Source organism: Arvicanthis niloticus, chromosome 4 (assembly GCF_011762505.2).
Source record: "Arvicanthis niloticus isolate mArvNil1 chromosome 4, mArvNil1.pat.X, whole genome shotgun sequence".
Classification (NCBI taxonomy): domain Eukaryota; kingdom Metazoa; phylum Chordata; class Mammalia; order Rodentia; family Muridae; genus Arvicanthis; species Arvicanthis niloticus.
Genome location: NC_047661.1, coordinates 45,961,598 through 45,980,910, shown reverse-complemented (window position 1 = coordinate 45,980,910; position 19,313 = coordinate 45,961,598). Strand labels below are relative to the sequence as shown.

General features: G+C 38.7%; 1 protein-coding gene across 3 annotated transcripts in view; it reads left to right on the top strand.

Moving 5' to 3' along the window:
- Window positions 1-19,313, top strand: part of Plch1 (phospholipase C eta 1) — a 195,880-nt gene that overhangs the window by 127,810 nt on the left and 48,757 nt on the right. For all 3 annotated transcript variants that reach the window (XM_076932471.1, XM_076932469.1, XM_076932470.1), the window contains 3 exons: window positions 8,070-8,163; window positions 9,865-10,068; window positions 18,744-18,864. In XM_076932471.1, the coding sequence (XP_076788586.1) occupies window positions 8,070-8,163; window positions 9,865-10,068; window positions 18,744-18,864 (419 nt within the window). The remainder of the gene's footprint in view (window positions 1-8,069; window positions 8,164-9,864; window positions 10,069-18,743; window positions 18,865-19,313) is intronic.

The following is a 19,313-nucleotide window of genomic DNA, read 5'->3' as shown; positions in this document are numbered from 1 at the left end:
GCATGTGTCCATGTCTTAGTTAGGGTTACTGTTGCTGTGATGAGACACCATGACCCAAAGCAACGTGGAAAGGGAAGGGTTTATCTCACAGTTCTATATAATTGTTCATCATCATCATCGTCATTGTCATCATTGATGCAGTGCAGGCAGAAAACTCAAGCCAAACCGAAACCTGGAAGGAGAAATTAATGCAGAGGCCATGGAGTAGTGCTGCTTACTAGCTTGCTCCTTGTGGCTTGCTCAGCCTGCCCTCCCCCCCCTTATTTTTTTTTTTAAATAAAACCTAGAATCAGCGCAGGGGCGGGACCCTCAGTGGGCGGGGCCCTCCCCTATCAATCACTAATTAAGAAAATGCCCTACAGACTTGCCTACTTACAGCAGATCTTACGGGAGGCATTTTTTCAGTTGCGGTTCCCCAATCTGAGATGACGTCAGCTTGTGGATAAAACCAGCCAGGATATTCAAGACATATGACACGAACAAAGAAGTGAATGAGTGTAAGAAAAGGTGCCTTTATTAAGACGCTAATACATTGCTAATATATATGTAATCATGCTCACTTAATGTTGGTATAATATGAATTAAATGGAATTAAAAATGTATTACTCTCAGTGTGTGCATGACGTCTACATGTGTACACACACACATACACACACACACACACACACACACACACACACACACCCCACAGTGTACATATAGAAGCCAAAAGACAATTTTTTTGGAGTTGGTTCTCTCATCTTTCTATGGGTTCCAGTGATTGACCTCTGGTCAGTCAACAAGCAACTTTACCCTTGGAACTAGTCTGATGTACTTTAAATTAAATTTTTGAAGTGATTTCTTTTTTTAAAAAAATACGTTTTTTTCAGTTGTGTGAGGCCAGGGTTATGTATCCGAGTTGAACTTACTTCTGTTCCAGTGTTTTAAATCTTGAAACTTCCTTCGATTTTTCTCTTGTTCAAACCAGAAAGATACCAGTTTTCCTTGTCATAGCCCCAAACTTGTTTGTTGTCCTTAATCCGGGCTGGCTAGTGCTGCTTGCAGGCTCAGAAGTGGCACAAAGTCTCACTGTCCCCTGGCTGAGCAGGACAGGTACTTTGTATGACAGCTAAATGCAAATTTTGAACTACAGTATATGGGCAGATGAATTGGCTAATTAGATTCCTCATCTTTTGCTTTAGAGAGAACGAGAAAAAGCATAAAGGAGTTGGTGAACTGTCCATACATGTATTTTCTCTATATAATTTACTTATTATTGAATCTTAGCCCTAAAATTTCTTTATAATACTGTATAAAAGATTGTCTTCCGTCTATACTCAACAAAGCGGCAAGTAAATCATTAGTTATCTCTGTGCTGATATGGACTCATAGGACGACACCTCAGTGGAGATGCCTATTTTTCCGTGTGTTTGCTTGCTAGAGCTAACAGACTGTCCCACAGAAGAAGCATCATTGCTTTGCTTTTAAATTACATTTTTAAAATTTTGCTTTAAAGTCCTCTATAAAACAGAACCACATAATCTTTCCTGGTTTTCTCCTGTGCTAATTTTGGGGATGTGTATAAGAGAGATAAAGAAGGGATACAGAGGAACCAACAAGGAACCAGCAGACAAAGGTGTTACTTGAGCAGTTTACTGGGGATGACCCACCCCATTTCAATGCTGAGAAAACCGGCTTGAACACAACACATCAGCTCTCACTTCAAAGGAAGACATACTCAATCACCAACTGCTTTCAATTCCTTTCTTAGTGTCTCTTTCTAAAGTGAAATGTATTCAATTTGATTTCTGATGTTTCTTTTTTCTATTCTCTATTCAAGCCAGTTAACACCTTATTTGTTGTGAATGGACTTTATTATTGTTATTACTGTTGTTGCTTGTTTGGTGGTGGTGGTTGTTGTTAGACTATATGGCAGGACAGAGTTAAGCCGATCTGAATATGCACTTCGATTCTTTGACTTAGATCACATTTACCTCTGAATTAGCTGCTTTCCTATTGCCAGGATAAAGCAACACGAACATAACTGGGCGTATGAGTCCAGAGAATTAGAATCCATGAAGACTGAGCTAAGGTAGGAAGGCAGGAAAAGCTGAGAGCTGACATCTTAACCGTCAAGCAAAAGGTAGAGAGAAAAAACTGAAAATGAGTCTTTTGAAACGTCAGAGTCTCCCCACAGTGACAGACCTCCTTCAACAAGACTATATTTCCTCATCTTTCTGAAACATTTCTACCAACTGGGGCCCAAGTATTCAAACTCATGAGCCTGGGAGGTATTTTCATTCAAACCAATACAAACTCTCATTCACAAGTGAGTGTTAAAATTCTGCTGATAGCCATATTGCTGGCAGGATTAGGGTAGAAATGGAATTAGTTTGTTTTAATTCATTTCTGTATTAAATGTTCAATAAGTTGTCATGTTTACTTTATTGTACAGATTTATCATTTCCAAGGAGCCTATGCAGGATTACAAGTGAGCAGGTACCCATTTACTCTTTGAACAACCTGAGTATCTTAAAATCATTTTAAGAAGAAAAAATATGCTGATTTCTGTGATAAATTTTCATGACACTAGGAGACTCTAAAGAAATGAGGATGTGAGAGAGTAGGAATGCCTGTGTATGTTTAACGCCAGGTCTGATAACTCCTGGACAGACATGTAGCCTGCGCAAATGCAAATGGCGGACAAGGGCTGTGACGTCAGGTTGTTGAATAGGAGCTCAGGGCGTGGCAAGGGCTGCTCGCTCAGACGCTTCTGACATTTCTGGGTCTTTGGCTCCTTCTCTGTAGGTACACACAGGAAGGATATCTTCTGAATGAGAGTATTACATTGTACCTCGTGAAAAAAAAAAACAGAAAGTCCTTCCCAGGAGTAAATACCTGCTTAAAGGGGAAGGCCTGGGGGTAGATTGGAGACACTTTCCTGTATTTGTTATTTCTTCACATTCCAAGGTGCAGTGTATTAGGGTAGCCTGTCCTGAATGCTATCACTTACACACAACTGGAATTTTCTTCTGTGTTAGTGCCCCTTTGGTTCATCATTCCCACACCTGCCATAATGTAGTTTGATGATGATGATGATGGTGGTGGTGGTGGTGATTATGATGATGGTGATGATGATGATGATGGTGGTAATGATGATGATGATAAAAGTCCTCTTTGTCCCCTGGTTTTTATTATGAACCATTAAACCCTTAGGATTTCCTGCATGATTGGATAACTTTTGTTACTTCCAGTGAGTCAGTCCCCTTCAAATTTGGACCTCTGAATAGTTCATCCATGTGATGAGAGGTTGTAAGCTCCCATTTTCACTTTTGGACATTGATGGGGAATTGGGGGCTAAGTTAATAACTTTGCACAATGATGTCATCAGTCTGTACCTTCCTGCTTGTATCACGGACGCTCCACAAATAAAATGCCCTGGGGCTCAAGGCTTAGTAAACACATTCAGGTGCCCTTAGGGTAGATGTCCAGAGAGGCCATAGTTCTCTGCAGCCAACCCTTTTCCTATGCAGTTCTTCTATTTGACTGTTCCTGAGTTGCCATTTAGGATACATAGACAATGGGAAGAAAAGCATGGTTCCTCTACTCAGGGGCATTCTATCGAAAAACTGAGCCTGGAGGAGGGTTGGGGCAACTGTTAAATCAGCCCTTGATGACCCTAAGCAGGCTTCTCTGAGCCCTCTTGACAGTCCCTTCTATTTGGGCTTGTTTCTAAGAATCCACTTATACAAAGAATCATGGTGTTCTCTAAGCCAGGATCCCCACTGTTAGCATCGGCCTGGTACTTACTGCAGACCCTGTCGATGTCTGAGCAGCTTGGTCGGCTTTCTGCAGGAATCCTGTCTATCTAGATTCAGTTCCCCTTCCCCCCAGGTAGTGCTTCACCTGCTCATCCCCATTTTTCTTGATTTTGAACCTTGGTTTCTTTTTTTATACCAAGGGTATCTGGTACCCACTTTTCCTGCCTCACAATATCAAGTTGATCTTGATGAAAGTGACTGATATGTTCAGAAGCACAGCAATGTGAAAAATTAAAATTAAAATATACAATTCTAGTGGCTTTAACTTCATCCTGGCTGGTGGAATCACTCCAACCCATTTGAATGGCAACAGTGCACATCGCTTGCTGAGGGGCATGCGCTTCCTCACCCTTTCTACTTGGGTTGAAGTTCTGCCAGGAAATAACAAAAGCCAGTGCTGTGTGAAGTCTGCCTCAGAGAAGCTGTATCTGGTTTAATTTTCTAAACTAGCTTGAAGCTACTGACACATGGATAGGGTTTGAGAGAATGTCTGTATCTATCTATCTATCTATCTATCTATCTATCTATCTGTCATCTATCTACATTACCGTACCTCAGGAGACAGAAACCACACAGGGACGTTTTAATGTATAGAAACCTTAAGGACTCATATTTCAAATGCTGTATAACTCAATCACAAAGTAGGGAAGAATTTGCAACACACTAAAAAAGTGATACTGAGTAGTGGGGAAAATGCCTTTATGGGTCGTGTTACCTATAAACACTTGGCCCTTACTAGTAATCAAAAATGCAAAAGTAAGCCAAAAGCTTATTATTTTGACCCATCAATTTAGTGACCATCAACAATCATAGTTACGTTAGCTTGTAAATGATCTAATTATCCAGGATGGCATGTTTACAAGTCTGAAAATTGTCAGAATTTACCAAACTTTGATCCGTTTTACCTTCAGTAATTTATTTTCAAGAAATAGTTAAGTACATACAGAAAAAATTTGAAAAGTTGTGCACTTCAGCATCCTTCAGAATGAATAAAAATTTAAGACTACCTAAAATGTCCAGTAAGAGAGCTTGATTGCATTTGAGTTTTCAGACTGGATTTGCACAATGGGACCAACCTGAGGCATTTTGTTCTCTCTGCCTGATTCATTGTCTTTTTATGTCACAAGTGTTATAAACACTAGGATTGTTCACCTTACAAAGTATATTCAGTTGCAATACAAAACAGCACTGCTGGCTGCAGGTGGTATCCCATATTATGTGCTATCAAATACTGGCCCATAAATAGATTGTTATTTCACCCAAGTCCATCCTCACCAGGTAGAATATTAGAAATTTATCTTAATGGTAGTATTATCAGTTATAGTGAATTGAATATTCATACCCAAAGGTCTAAGTGACAATTCTTAATACCCATGAATGTGTGGAATGTTTATATGTTGATAAATAAAATTACAGTCTTAATTATCTTGAACTTGAGGTGGGCATTAGACCCCAAAGTAAGAGTTCTTATAAAAGAACAATAGAAAAATGTACACCAGAAGGCCTTCTGGAGGAGGTGGAGACTGTAGTATTCCTCAAGCCAAGGGATGTATGCCATTTTCAAATACAAGGAGAGGTGGGGACAGGTTCTTCCTTGGAGCCTCCAGGGAAGCTAATCTTGCTTACACCTTGGTTTTGGACTTCTGGCTTTCATTACCACAGCAGAATAAGTGTCTGTTGTTTTAAGCCAGCAGCTTATTGGTTATAGTATTTAGATATCTAACATAACACATAAAGTGTGTATGTGGGAGAGTGCCCTCCAAGAATATTAACTTATCTTAACTTATTAACTTATTAATGTATCCAGAAGCCAAATACAATGGTAGCATGGCCCAAGAATCGTGCAATAAAGCCAGGAATGAGCTGTGCCATTGAATACAAATCTTCTGTCTAACTGATGATTGACTTCATTTTAAATGTCTTTAAATAATTTTAAACATCCGTAGTGTCATCTGTTGTCCCTCCCTTCTCATCCGTTACCCCAGGAGATTCTCCATTTATTCTCTTCCCTTACCCACCTGTGTTCTACTGTCCCCTCTCTAGGGCTCTTTGTTACCCACCCCTTCCGGGAGTGATTTTTTTTTTTTTTTTAAACTTTTCTTCTTCTACACTCAAACCCTAAGACTGACCAGGCTAGCTGTGTGAGTGAGGAAATTCTGTACTATTCAAAAACTGGAAACAAACCAGTTGAAACAAGAAACTTGGTGGAGGTGGAATAGATATGACACAGGAAGAGGAAATGTCAGAAGCTGGTTGGTAACGTTATAAGACAGTTATAGCTGTAAGCTGAGAATGAGACACCATGAGAAAAGATTCCGAGGGGAAAAAGGAGTTCCAGGAAACTTACAGTTTGAGAGCAGAGAGGTAAGCAGAGTGGAGGGTTTATAAAGCAGAGGACAGATGAGGAGCTGGGAGGAAATTATCAAGCAATACAAAAAATGATAAGCTTAGAATGAGATGAATCTCCAGAGACACCAGTTGAGGACCACGAACACTGTGGAACATGATCCACTCAGATGCAAATCAGATTCATTATTATAAGGAAAAAAAAAAAAAAAAAAAAAAAAAAGACCAAAGCTAACTGAAGTAAGCTGAAGCAGGATGAATAAACTGGGTTGGCATAAGCACCACATCAGGACTTTCCCCAAACAACTTGGAAGCCGAGAAACACAAGAGCGGTGATTCTAACTTAGAATTTTCTGCCTCGATAAAGGATCACAAAAGTTGTGAGTGTGTGTGTGTGTGTGTGTGCACATGCACGCGCGCATGATAACTCACTGAATATGTACAGAACAGCATCAAAATGCAGCCATTTGACTTTGTTAGAGATTAGAGATCTCTTATGGAAGTCAGTTCCAAAGCTCATCAGAGCTCTAAATCAGACAAGCTTAAAAGAGGCACTGTTATTAAAGGGACAATGGAATTCAGAGGCCATTTCTTCTCTTGCTGTTATGGGAAAAATATACCAAGGTGCCATTAGAATCATGGGAAATATTTGTGGTAGACTATTAAGTTTTACTGCATAGTATAGTCACCAATGTGCAATGCTTGCACAGTTGAGATAATTTAAAGGCCAGATTCTTCAGTATGTGCTATGTAGGTACACAGTGGGATAACAGACAAAGGGAGAAAGCCTTATTGTTTAACATAATAAGACAACAGGCACGTGTATGAAGTGGAAAGGAGCGTGATGATCAGTTTCAAAAACAAATATTAAGTATTAGTTTTGTTGCCTTTGGAGGAAAGAGTCAGGGTTTATCTAAGGGAATTGTACTTAGTCATTAATACCACAATTTCGACTTACTCAATAATAGATCAAGTTATTAAAATAAAAAATAAGTTCAGCAATATTAAAATTTGCTAATTCAGTTTCAGCTGTGTGTCTGATGTGCTAGGGAAGCGTGGTCATGAGAAATGTAATCATTTCTGACTCCACTGACTCTGGGATTTTCTCTCGCTGGAAATGTGTTTCTAGAGAACTAACAAGTCTGAAGATCTGCAGGGTCAGAATGTGAAGACGTTGTACAGGTTCCCATAACTCAGCTGTATTGTGTGTGTTTACTATGATGTGAGGACTTTTCCTCTTCTAGAAGACTTTAAAGTACAGTGTTGAACAGAACAGAACGAAGCCAGTTTTAAACATGCAACAAATCAGAATCCAGTAACTGGTTTGAAAATTGTAACATATCAAATGATTTGTAAGTTTCAGCTATACTGACAAGCCAAACAGCCTTCAAATACTTTAGGAGAAATGAAGACAATGTCAAGGGATTAGATCTATATGTAAGAAAAAGGGTTAGACTTCAAATCTAGAAGATCCAAATGTGAACCTTGGTTTTTGCTTTTTCTGGGACTTTTGCGATATCACTTAATTATCTCCACATCAGTTATGTCATCTATAAACTGAGACATGTAGATGACAGTTGTCGGGGCTGCAGAGATGGCTCAGTGATTAAGAATCCATGCCTTTCTCAACAGACAGCACACATTGACTCAGGACTCACTTAACAGGCTCAGGGTTCTTCCTACAGCAGGCGCGTGTGCACATTGTGCACATTTAAAAACAAAAATGATTGTAACTACTATCTTGAGAGGCTTAGAAATAAAACTGTATCATGCTATTGAGATGCTACTTGCATGAGAAGGCTGTGGGACTGGATGAGAGTGGATTCACTCGACCTTCAACTCTCATTGACAGAGTACTTCACACTGTAATTGACAGAAAGTTGTTTCCTAGAAATCTCTTTCTTTCAATTCTGCTTTCTTTAGATGAGTAATGTGACACTGGACTATTGTCTGGACATCATAAAGAAGTTTGAAGTTTCTGAAGAAAACAAAGCGAAAAACGTCCTCGGTATAGAAGGTAACCAATGGCTCTAATCTCTCTGTCTCCCCTATCTGCTACATTAAATTTTATTACAGTTTTTAGGAAGCAAAACTTGGAAGTATTCGTAGAATTTAAGTAATTCAGTGAAGCCCAGAAAGCATATATTTTCATGCAAAGCAGATCTCTGCTTTTGTTTTTCTCTTATATTTGCAGTCTCTCTTAAGCTACTATTGTGCGTGATGCATGCCAAAAAATGTTTGGACTTTGCTCAGTTCTAGAATTTTTTCTTGGAAGTAGTACTGATGATTTCAGGAGGAATATTTAGCCCCCAGACAAATAATCTATAAAAGTAGTGACTTGAAAATAAACATTCTTTTTTAAAAAAAAAAAAACCAAAATGTTAGAAATTGGTTTATTTTTTTCAATTGGTAGAATTTTTAGAAACTGTTAGAAACAGAAGTTTTGTCAATATTCCCATGTTATTTAACAGTAAGGAAAGTAACACCAAAAGAAATTAAATAACTTACTTATCATTATGCACTAAAAAGCTAACCCCTAGGATTTATACATTTAAAAATATGGTATAAATATAGCTACAGTATATATAAGCTATATGCCTTTGAAATATGTAGAGAAATAAATTATAGGCTGTGGAATTTCCCAAGCAGAACAGATCATTTTAACTGAAGACTTCAGGTAAACTTAACTTTCCCCATGAACATGCAAAGCCACAACTGACTGTTAACTTCTGGAATTCACCTGCTTCCATCATCAGTGTAGATAGGTTGTATGCGTGTGAAGCGTGTGCTCACCAATGAGGCTCATATTGACATACCTGGCTTGATGAGGAATCTTTAATGCTTATTTCCTGGGGTGGAAGAAAATTAAAAGGAAGAGGAATAATTTAAAATTTCCTATCATTTAAACTATTAAAAAAAAAGAAGAAGAAGACAAACTAACTTGGGTCTCTTAAAACTGTGATTAGATATGAATATTTTTCTTAAGGCTTCCCCCTAAAGATGCAATTAAATGTAGTCTCTAGTTATCAACATAAAGGTCACCAGGAAGAAACTATGAAGACTCAGAGGACATTTACTGATTGGATTTTACCAATCCAGTCTCAAAGACTTGAGACAACCTGTCATAACAACGAACACTTCTGGTCACTTATGTTTTTCTTCATAAATTCCATGGTGATGGCTGCCTCTTCTACTCGGGCTTTAAGCAAAGCTTGTACAAAATCTGTCTATTTCCTGCACAAACAAAGCATTATCTTAAAGTTATTTATGTGAAAGTCATTGGCAGTACTTTTTCCAAAACAAGTTTCATAGTTAGTCACCCTCTGAATTTAGGCCGCCCTTAAGTTTGGCCTTAGACTTTACCTTGTGCTGGTGTTCAGAACATTGTACCAACTTACCAGCTGCTGGTTGACTGAGGTTAAATCTGGCTATAATATGACATTGATCATCTCTGAGGGCACATTATATAAGCATAACTTGAGATTAATACTTAATAAATGCTTTTTAAAGAGATGTCAGTTAATTTTTCTTAAATAGCTGTTCCCCAAAGTCCTACTTTTTTGATCTGTCATCAGGCAGATCTCTCACTGCCCCAGGTGTCACCACAAGCATTATCCCGATATTTGCTTATGAATGTTCTTTGACCATTTTGTCTCTGTTGGCATCAGTTACGTAGACACTCTGTGAAAGCTGTGGCATTTCACTCTCTCCTTTGAAGGCTTCACGAACTTCATGCGTAGCCCTGCCTGTGATGTATTTAACCCTTTGCACCACGAAGTGTACCAAGACATGGATCAGCCCCTCTGCAACTACTACATTGCCTCATCCCACAATACATACCTGACTGGGGACCAGCTCCTTTCTCAATCCAAAGTGGACATGTATGCACGGGTGCTACAAGAGGGTTGTCGGTGTGTGGAAGGTAAGTATAGTTTGTCTGGGCTTGGGTGTGATTAGTTAATATGCCATTTTAATATCAGAGGCTCCAAAGCTCTTTCTATACCAATAAGACATATTTCTCCATTATAAACTCATTATTTCCTCTGTTTCCTTATTGTTAAATCACGAGGGACAGAGACATGTGCCAATATTTGAGAAACATACCTTGAATTGCAAAAATAAAAATAAAATTTAAAAAACCCGTGAAAAATAATAACCTTCCTGAAAAGATATTTAAAAAAAAACCACACACACAGCAAAAGTAGTGTAGCAGAGAGCTATTTATTTTGAAGAGACTTCATGGTCTATATTTATTAAGTTGCTAATCAGTTTAAGTGATGAGGAAATAGATATAAGATGTGATATTAGTCTTTGAAGAGCTTGCAAATTATCAGGAAGCATGTACATAGAACTATTAGTGTGATATAAAAATTCCATTGCTTGAAGTACAGGCATGGTAAAGGAGTGCTCATGTAGACCAGTAGAGCGTGGGGTAAAATATAAGTAATCAAAGAGAGTTGGGCCAGGCAAAATGGTTTTAGGTTCAAATTTTGATCTGAGGGGCCAGTGAAAGAATTTTAGCTCCAAGATAAAGAGTTATTTTGGCTTACTTCTTGAAGAGACCAGATCACGACAACGGGGACAGCAAGGCAGTGAGAGCATAGAGTGGCTACTCATGCTGCATCTGCAGCCAGGAAGCGGAGAGAGATGAACGCTAGCTAGGCATCAGGCTGTCTCCTTCCCTCGTTTGTTATTGCATCTGGGCTCCATGCTCATGGATAGTGTTGTGCATGTTTAAGTGGGTCCTCCATCCCCAGCTAAACCTCTCTATATTTTAAACTCATAATAGAAAATGCATTTAGTCTCCTAAGAGTCTCCAAGGGCTTAATAGTCAATACTATTTAAGATTCAGTTTCTTCTGAGACTCAGTTTTCTCATAACTGGGAGACTCCTGTAAATTCCCAAAATAATACAGTGGCACAGAGAATATAACCATTCCAAAATGGAGGAATGGGGCCCTAGCCCAGAAAAATTCAATCAAAGCAAGAATGAAGTCTACCAGGGTGAACACCAGTCAGGTATCCTGGCCCAGTTGGATCATCGCTGCAAGTGGCCTGTGTCCTTCTGTGGCTGAGCCTGAGAAAGGACTTCCTTCATTAGCCTGGCTCAAGCAGGAGAAACTCTCATGTCAAACGAAAGGTTTTCAAATGAGTTTACATATGTTTCATTGTGGAGCTTCAGATCGTGCCACGTCTTGGTGTCTTGTCTTCATATGACCTGTTAGTGTCTGGCGCAAACCTCTGGCTTTTCCTAAATGCCCCTCCGCTCATTGCTGGGGCTTGAATCCAGGGCCTCAAGAACTAAGTATCTGCTCTACCATTTGAGCCACACTCCTTTAATAATTATAACCAGTTTGTCTCCATCTGCCCTGTGCTCTTTTTTAAGTTTTTTTTTCTTTCACTGAACTACATTTTTTCCATGTCTTTGTGCTCCACTTTGTGCTGTAAATCTGGATAAATATAAAGGACAGTAACTATGACACATCCTTAATGTTACCATCTTCAGATTTTCTTCGCAATGTCAATTAACCCATTATTTTTGGATCTAGTTTCATTAAAGTTTTTGGACACAGGCAGATTCCTTGACAGTGTCTACTGTGAGTAGCTCCTAATAGAGTTCTTGTTTCACACTGTCTACCTTTCTGTTGGCATCCTGGACTTACACACCTACACCAGAACAGCATATTAATAACATGCTAGAGCTTGTCTCATGTACAGCCCCTGTGAACACTTCGACATTCTTTCCATACACTGGTTCCAGAGGCCTCTGAGTCACATGGTAAGGTGTATCACACGAGTGTGGGCACTTCACGGTACACTTTTCTGTAATGGTCGCTTTCTCAGCACTGTGACCAAATATTTGTTGAGAAGCAACATAAATGAGGAGGAATTTATCTCACTAGTCCTGAGGTGTGAGGATGCAAGTCTATCATGGCTGATAAGACAACAGTGAGAGCAGCTGGAGGCTGTGGTGTCTGGAACATGAGGCTGCTGGCTTCTGTCTCCAGATCAGGAAGCAGAGAAAGGGGAATGTGGTCCTCTAGCTAAGGGTTTTTAAGTGTGCAGGTGTAGTATTCAGCTTATAGATAAGACAGTGCTATCTATGCAGATATAGCCTGGCCCACTCACATATAATGTCTGCTTATAGAGGGAGGGGTGAAGTGGGAACTGAATTGGAAGACTGTGAGACACAGTTACTATTTAAAGGAAGAATTAGAAATATCGGACAAGCCTGTCCTGCTTATCCAAGCCCCTAACACAGCAACTTGGGTGACTGAGGTTGCAGGCTAGGTAGGAACAAGGTTTCAAAATAAAAATGCAAAAGAGGGTTGATGAATTTGTGCATTACATTCTTGATTCATTCTCTTGTGTCTTAAAAACAAACAGTGACTAAATTGTGAGGAGCTAAGCCTATGAGAAGCTCAGTAAGAGAAACAGAGAAGCAAAGAGTGGATGATGGCACTGTTCTACGCTAATGGAAGTCTGAAGGGAAGAGCAGAAATGAGTACGGTTTTCCATCTGCTGAGTTGAGATTGACTTTGGAACATTTAAACCCATGTATTTATCTATTGTCTAGATAGCAATATCTGAACTAAATAGGATGATCCTGGCAAGATAAAGGGTTCATAAATCTCTATGGATATAGTAGTTAAAATCAAATATGGGCAGACAAACTGGTAGGCTGATAACTGGATATGTTTTTTATGATATTTGATGCTGCAGATGTGTGTATATGTGTGTGTCTCTCTCTCTCTCTCTCTCTCTCTCTCTGTGTGTGTGTGTGTGTGTGTGTTTTGGGGCTGACACACGTGAGAGAGAGGAAAATGATGCTGGTTGTCTTCAATGAGAGGAAGAGCATATGAGCTTTTGGGAAAAATTCATGCTTGATAATTCTTATGTTCTGAGGGACATAGGAGAGAGAGGCTGTCACGCACTCCTGTATATAGTAGATGAAGACCGATTGGGGAGCCTAAGAAGATCAACAAATTACTGAAAACATCATCAGGGAATAGGAGGATGGAGTTAATAGCTCCTCCTATGTTCCCAGCAAAATTCAACTGCTTTGATATAGTAATAATGAAGTTCGGTTATACCAGGTTCAGGTTTCAGTTCTCAACACCTACATAGCATCCCAAAACCCTATGCAAATCTAATTTCCAAGGATCCAAAACCCTCTTCTGGCTCTAAGGGCACCATATACACATGTGGTACACAGATATATGTACAAGCAAAACATCTATTTATCTATCTACTTATCTATCTATTTATCTATAAAATAAAAATAAATCTTAAAAAATAACCAACTGTTTATATAAAATAACCTTCAAAATGATTCTGTAGATTTATATTTTATTCTATAACAATATTTTTGCAGTAGTTGCCAGACTACCCATTAACAATAGTGACTAAGTCAGATGGCTTAAAAGCCCAATGCTAAAGATGCTCAAAGAACTAACATAGAAGAAACCTAAGTAACAGGTCTTGAGGTGGCATTCTGCTCTAGGCTATTATTCTGTTTCTTGACCACTTAACGCTCACAAAATTTTCCAGGTTTGATATGTTAAGATGTGCCCTGGGCACCTAGCCTCACTGAAATCACACTGAGGGTGGCCCCTCATTTAAATGCCAACATTTCTTTGGAGGCCAAGAATGGCATTCTGTAGATTCATAAAGTGGCCGTCTACTCTAGATGCCATTAACGCATGCCACTGCTTTCCTTTGTACTGTTTCTTTTACTTTTCCTGCCTCTTGGATCCAAGACTTCCCTTCTTTTGCTTATCTGTACAAAATCATTATCCTGCTTGTGACACCAAAATTGAGCCAACATATAGAATGAGGAATTTATTGGGACTTATAGTTTCAGAGGGTTCAGTAGGGTCCATGACCATCATGTCAGAGAACATGGCAGAAGGTAGACAGGAAGGCATGATATTTGAATGCAGTAGCTGTGAGCTTCCATCTTGAGACTTGATCACCAGAGAGAGTTGTGCCAACTAGGAGTAGAATGAAATTTTGAAATCTCAAAGCCCATACCCTATCCCCAGTGACTCACTTCCTTAAACAAGGCCACACCTCCTAATCCTTCACAAACAGTTCCACCGAAGGATGTACCAATACTCATGAGCCTATGGAGGGGGGTGGCATTTAAATTTTTATTTAAAAGACACTATTTGAACCTGACTGTGTTCCTATGCTTGATTTCATACACTGAGCCAAAACTTCTATTCTTCACTTCTGTCTGGATATGAAAAAGGATAGTTATATCATTAAGACAATTTATGATAAGGGATGCATGTTTTTTGTTGTATTAACACTCTCAAATAAATGGGAGCTTTCAGACACTGTGCCACAGATGGCAGGGATGTGAATTTTCTCTTTATCTTCTTTCTGTTTCACAATCACCAAAGAGACCTTTCAAGACTAAATGTCACCTGTGGTCCAGATATTCATTCAGTCTGAGAATATGTAGAGCCCTGGCACAGGGAAAGAATAAAACAGGATGTTGTTTTATTCTTTGCCTTTTTGTTTGTGTGTGTTTGTGGGCTTTCCACTGTAGCCTAGACTGTTCAAGAACTCTCTGTGTAGCTCAGACTGGCCTTAGACTCATTGCAATCTTTCTGCCTTGTCTTGACAGTGCACTACAAGCCACATTGGGCTTCGTGTTGCAATTTTAGATTTCCAAGTCTTTATCCACTAACTTATGTCAGTAAATGCTTCTCCTGGCATTTGACTTGAAATTTTTTTTCTTTTAAAATAAACTGTAACTGGATAGTAAATGTCCAACTACTCTTTATGGAAAGTTTTTGCTAAGAAGAATATTTATACTTACCTGGTGAGTTTGACCTATTTTGTACTTTGTCATTTTCATATTGGACGCTTTGGTCATCACCTTGAACTTCAATATACTGTGGAAAGAAAAATGGGTTATATTTCCATGTTGTAGACAGGTCCTGTTTTCATTTAAGCCTTCGAGCACCAGGAGGTGTGGGATGAGCTACTAAGAGGAAACTTCAACACAGATTTATATAAGTGACTGAAGTTCCTATAGCTTGCAAGCTGGAGATTCAAGCCCTGCTGAGCTAGTATTCTCCAGGCAGCTGCTACTCTTTCTGAACTGCCTATAAGGGACTAAATAAAGACTAGTAGATCACAGGAGAATGACTTGACACAGTGGAAGCCTGGCACTGAACAGAGGGGCATGAGCTTTAAAGGGAAGTTCTTGCTTTGTTCATGCTTAAGCCTAGCGCTCCAATATTTACTTGTTTCTAAACGCTTAAAATTCGGTCATATGATCCCTTACAGATTCCAACAATCTCTTTGTGTCATGTAACATGAAGTTCTTAGTTCATATCTGCAACCTGGGCATGGACACATGGAAGTCTTTATGTGCCAGAGGCATTCATCTAGATCTAGATGAAGATGGCTTTATTCTTAATCACCTGCATCTGGCCTATAGGACATCAGTCCTATAGAATGTAACAGATCATAGAGATGTTTAGATCTACAGAGGTTTTTGTAAACAGATTTTGCTGGGGATGAAAGTTTAAAATGAATATATATATATATATATATATATATATATATATATATATATATATACTGTTTTATGAGGTATTGTGGCTTTGGGATCTATCTTCTTCCAAGCTTCTACTTTGATGATGTGGCTTTCTGTCTCTATTACTTGAGCTGTGTTATGTTCTCCTTCAAGGTATGTTTGCTGACTTGGGGGAGACTGACTGTGGTTAGGTGGGTTTTCTGGAAAATAAAACAAATTGTGTTCCTTTTCTTTTCCTTTTTTTTTAAATCTTTTCAAATTTTTATCATCTCTTTATTGTAGAAAATTTTCAAAAATACATTCCTCTGTCTTTTTGAAATATACAGGACAATATTGTAAATTATAATCATCCTACTCCATGGTGATACATCAGGACTTCTACCAAACTATAACTTAATCAACTTTTTCTCCCAGTCCCTAGTAACTACCAATCAACTCATCAACTCCTATTTCTCAACTTCTATTATATCCATTTCTTCACATTATACTTATGAGGGAGGGCATAAAGTACTTGTTTTTCTGTGTCTCCCTTAGTTTGCAATATAATAACTTCCAGTTTTGAATTATATTTTTGCAAATGATGCAATTTCATTCTTTATTTGAATGAAATCTATCACACTGAGTTTGTATTCCTCATTTTCTTGATCTGCTCATTAATTGACCAATGTTTAGGTTGTTTTCAATTCTGGGCTATTATGAATAGTGATGTAATGAACATGGGAGGGAAAATACACCTTTTAAAATTTCCTGTGAATTGTAGCCAAATAATGGGATTGTTAGATTTTTAGATGAGTATTATTTGCCACTGATTTGCCTTTGACTTTTCATACAGCACTGCTTTTAAAATTACTTTATATTTCTAATAAATGTTAAGGGTTTTCTTTTGGTTTGTTTTCTTTTTTTAAATTATTTTAAATTATTTTTTATTGGATATTTTATTTACATTTCAGATGTTATCCCTTTACCCCCATTTCCCACCCCCACCCCTGCCCAGAAACCCCCATCCCATCCCCCCTTCTCCTGCTTCTATGAGGATGTGCCCCCACCTACCCATCCATTCCCACCTCCCCACCCTAGAATTCCCCCACATATGGCGTCCAGCCTTCATGGGATCAAGGATCTCCTCTCCCACCTATGCCCAACAGGGCCATCCTCTCTTACATATACAGCTGGAGCTATGGGTCCCTCCCTAAGTGCTTCCAGGCTGGTGGTTTAGACCCTGGGAGCTCTGGTTGGTTGGTACTGTTGCTTGCCTCATGGGGTCACAAACCCTTTCAGCTTCTTCAGTCTTCAGTCTAACTCCTCCGTTGGGAACCCCATGATCAGATCAATGGTTAGCTGTGAGCCGGTTGTGTTCCTTTTCTATACTTCCATTCATTCACTTGCTTTCCAGCCTAAGTTGCTTAATGATATGGTAAACTTTTGTTATTATGGACTGACTATAATGCTGTTTAAGTTACTTACAGCTTTCTCTGTTTTTCTTGAAAGCCACTATGATGGAAATCTGTAGATTCCCGTAGTACAAAAGTTCTTGGACTAGCCATATGGCCTTCAGAATGATTCACACTTTGTCAAGGTGTTCTGGGAGCTCTATTGTGTGATCTGGTTGAAAAACAGTGCCTGTGGTGCCTGGCTGGTGTGTGTCTTACAGGGATTTGCTAGAGTATTTATTTGTATTTTGCCAATACCACCAGCACACTGTTAGCCTTTATATGATAGTTGCCTTGAATTTGGCCGTCCAAATCTCAGTGCCATTCTAGTGTGTTGTTATCCTCAATTAGCAGAAACCCAGTGAGTTCAGACACAAAATGTTAGAAACTATATCACCTGTAGATAGTCTGCCTGTGTTTTAAATACTAGCAAAAGAATACTATTTCATGACTTACGACATGAAATATGTTGGCGTGAAGAACAAATCATGTACTGATGTGCCTTTTAAATTTTGCACTGTTTCTTTGAAAGATATTGATATGTTATCTGCTATATCATTTCTGCTTTAAAAATAGGACTGTAGGTCTGGGCAAGAGGTGTTGAAATTGTGATACATTCTAGCAAATGTGTCAGGCAATTTTGCAAACTCAGAGTGTGCTTGCATAAACCTAAGTGGTGTGGATTAGTCTGCTTCTTAATATGATTAAGAGACACAGCAAACGTGGCCAGTATGAAACTGTTGCCTATGGAAAAGAGCCTATTGTTTTCTAATAAATGTTTTTATAAATTCAAAAAATACAGTCTGAAATAATGATTTAAAAAAGCCTGGTGCAGTAGGATGTGGGCCGATAACATCATTATTCATCATCACTACCAACTAAACAGAATTACACATGCTATACTTCCGTACAACCGAAAGTGAAGAATATTTGTTAACACCAGCAATATTGCTAACACGTGAGGAAGGTCTTATGTTAAGAGATCAGTACAGCTGCCATGCCACAAGGTTTTAGAAATGTCCACTTCAGTCTGGGAATGATGGTGCATTCCTTTAATGCTCACAGCAGAGGCAGGCAGATCTCTGTGAGTTTGATGCCAGCTCACAAACGTGTGGGGTGAGCAAGTCTGAAATCTCTAGACTGACTAGCCATTATCCAGAAACCTTGGCTAAAGGTGATATTGCAGTTGTATGACCTCAAAGTAGGCTCAAGCAGAACTTCTATCTGTTGCTGGAACCAAAAGCAACCTGAAGATAAAAAGATTTATATGGAGAAGTCCAATACATTTTAGTTAATAAAGAAAAAAATCAAAGATTGTAGTCTTAGGTATATTTGGTTTTGATAAACTCCCAAGAGAAATTTTGATATGTCTTGATTTACTTTTAAGCATATTTTTGTAAACTATAAGCACTCAAAAAACCCCAAATCTTTTATCATCTCTCTTTATTCTCATAAAGTAATCCAGAATGTTCAGTTCTTTGTCTTCACATCTTTGTCAAAATTATAGTATGTATAAGTTCTAGTAATAATCATAAATGTTTTTAGTACTTTCAGATATATTTAGGAACTCCAGACATCTTATGTTGTTGATGTCAACTTCTGTTTTTGGCAGTTGACTGTTGGGATGGCCCAGATGGAGAGCCAGTGGTCCACCATGGTTATACTCTCACTTCAAAAATTCTCTTCAGAGATGTTGTGGAGACCATCAACAAGCATGCATTCGTGAAGAATGAGTAAGTACATTAACACCTGGGAGCCAAGCTCCACCCCTTCCTTACACCCTCCAGCTTCATTCCTACTGCCCTGGGTATCTTTTGGTTCTAAGCAACAACTGAGAACAAGTACTGTGGCTTTTAAGTTTATGGATTCTTGTAATCCATTCATTTCTTAATCCCATTTTCTCTCATCCTGTCTCCTTGGAAATATCTTTGCAAAGAATGACTTTTAAATTTCTAAACCCATAAAGCTTGGAAACAAGCTATTATAGATAATAGTTTGTAATCTTTTGAGACCTTATTTTTATGCGTATGAGTGTTTTGTCTGTTGTTATGTTCATGCAGTACCTGTGGAAGTCAAAAAAGGGCTCTAGATCTCCTGGGCCTGGAATTATAGACAATTCTTAGCTTCTGTGTAGGTTCTGGGAATTGAACCCTAGTCCTTTTGGAAAGCACCCAGGGCTCTT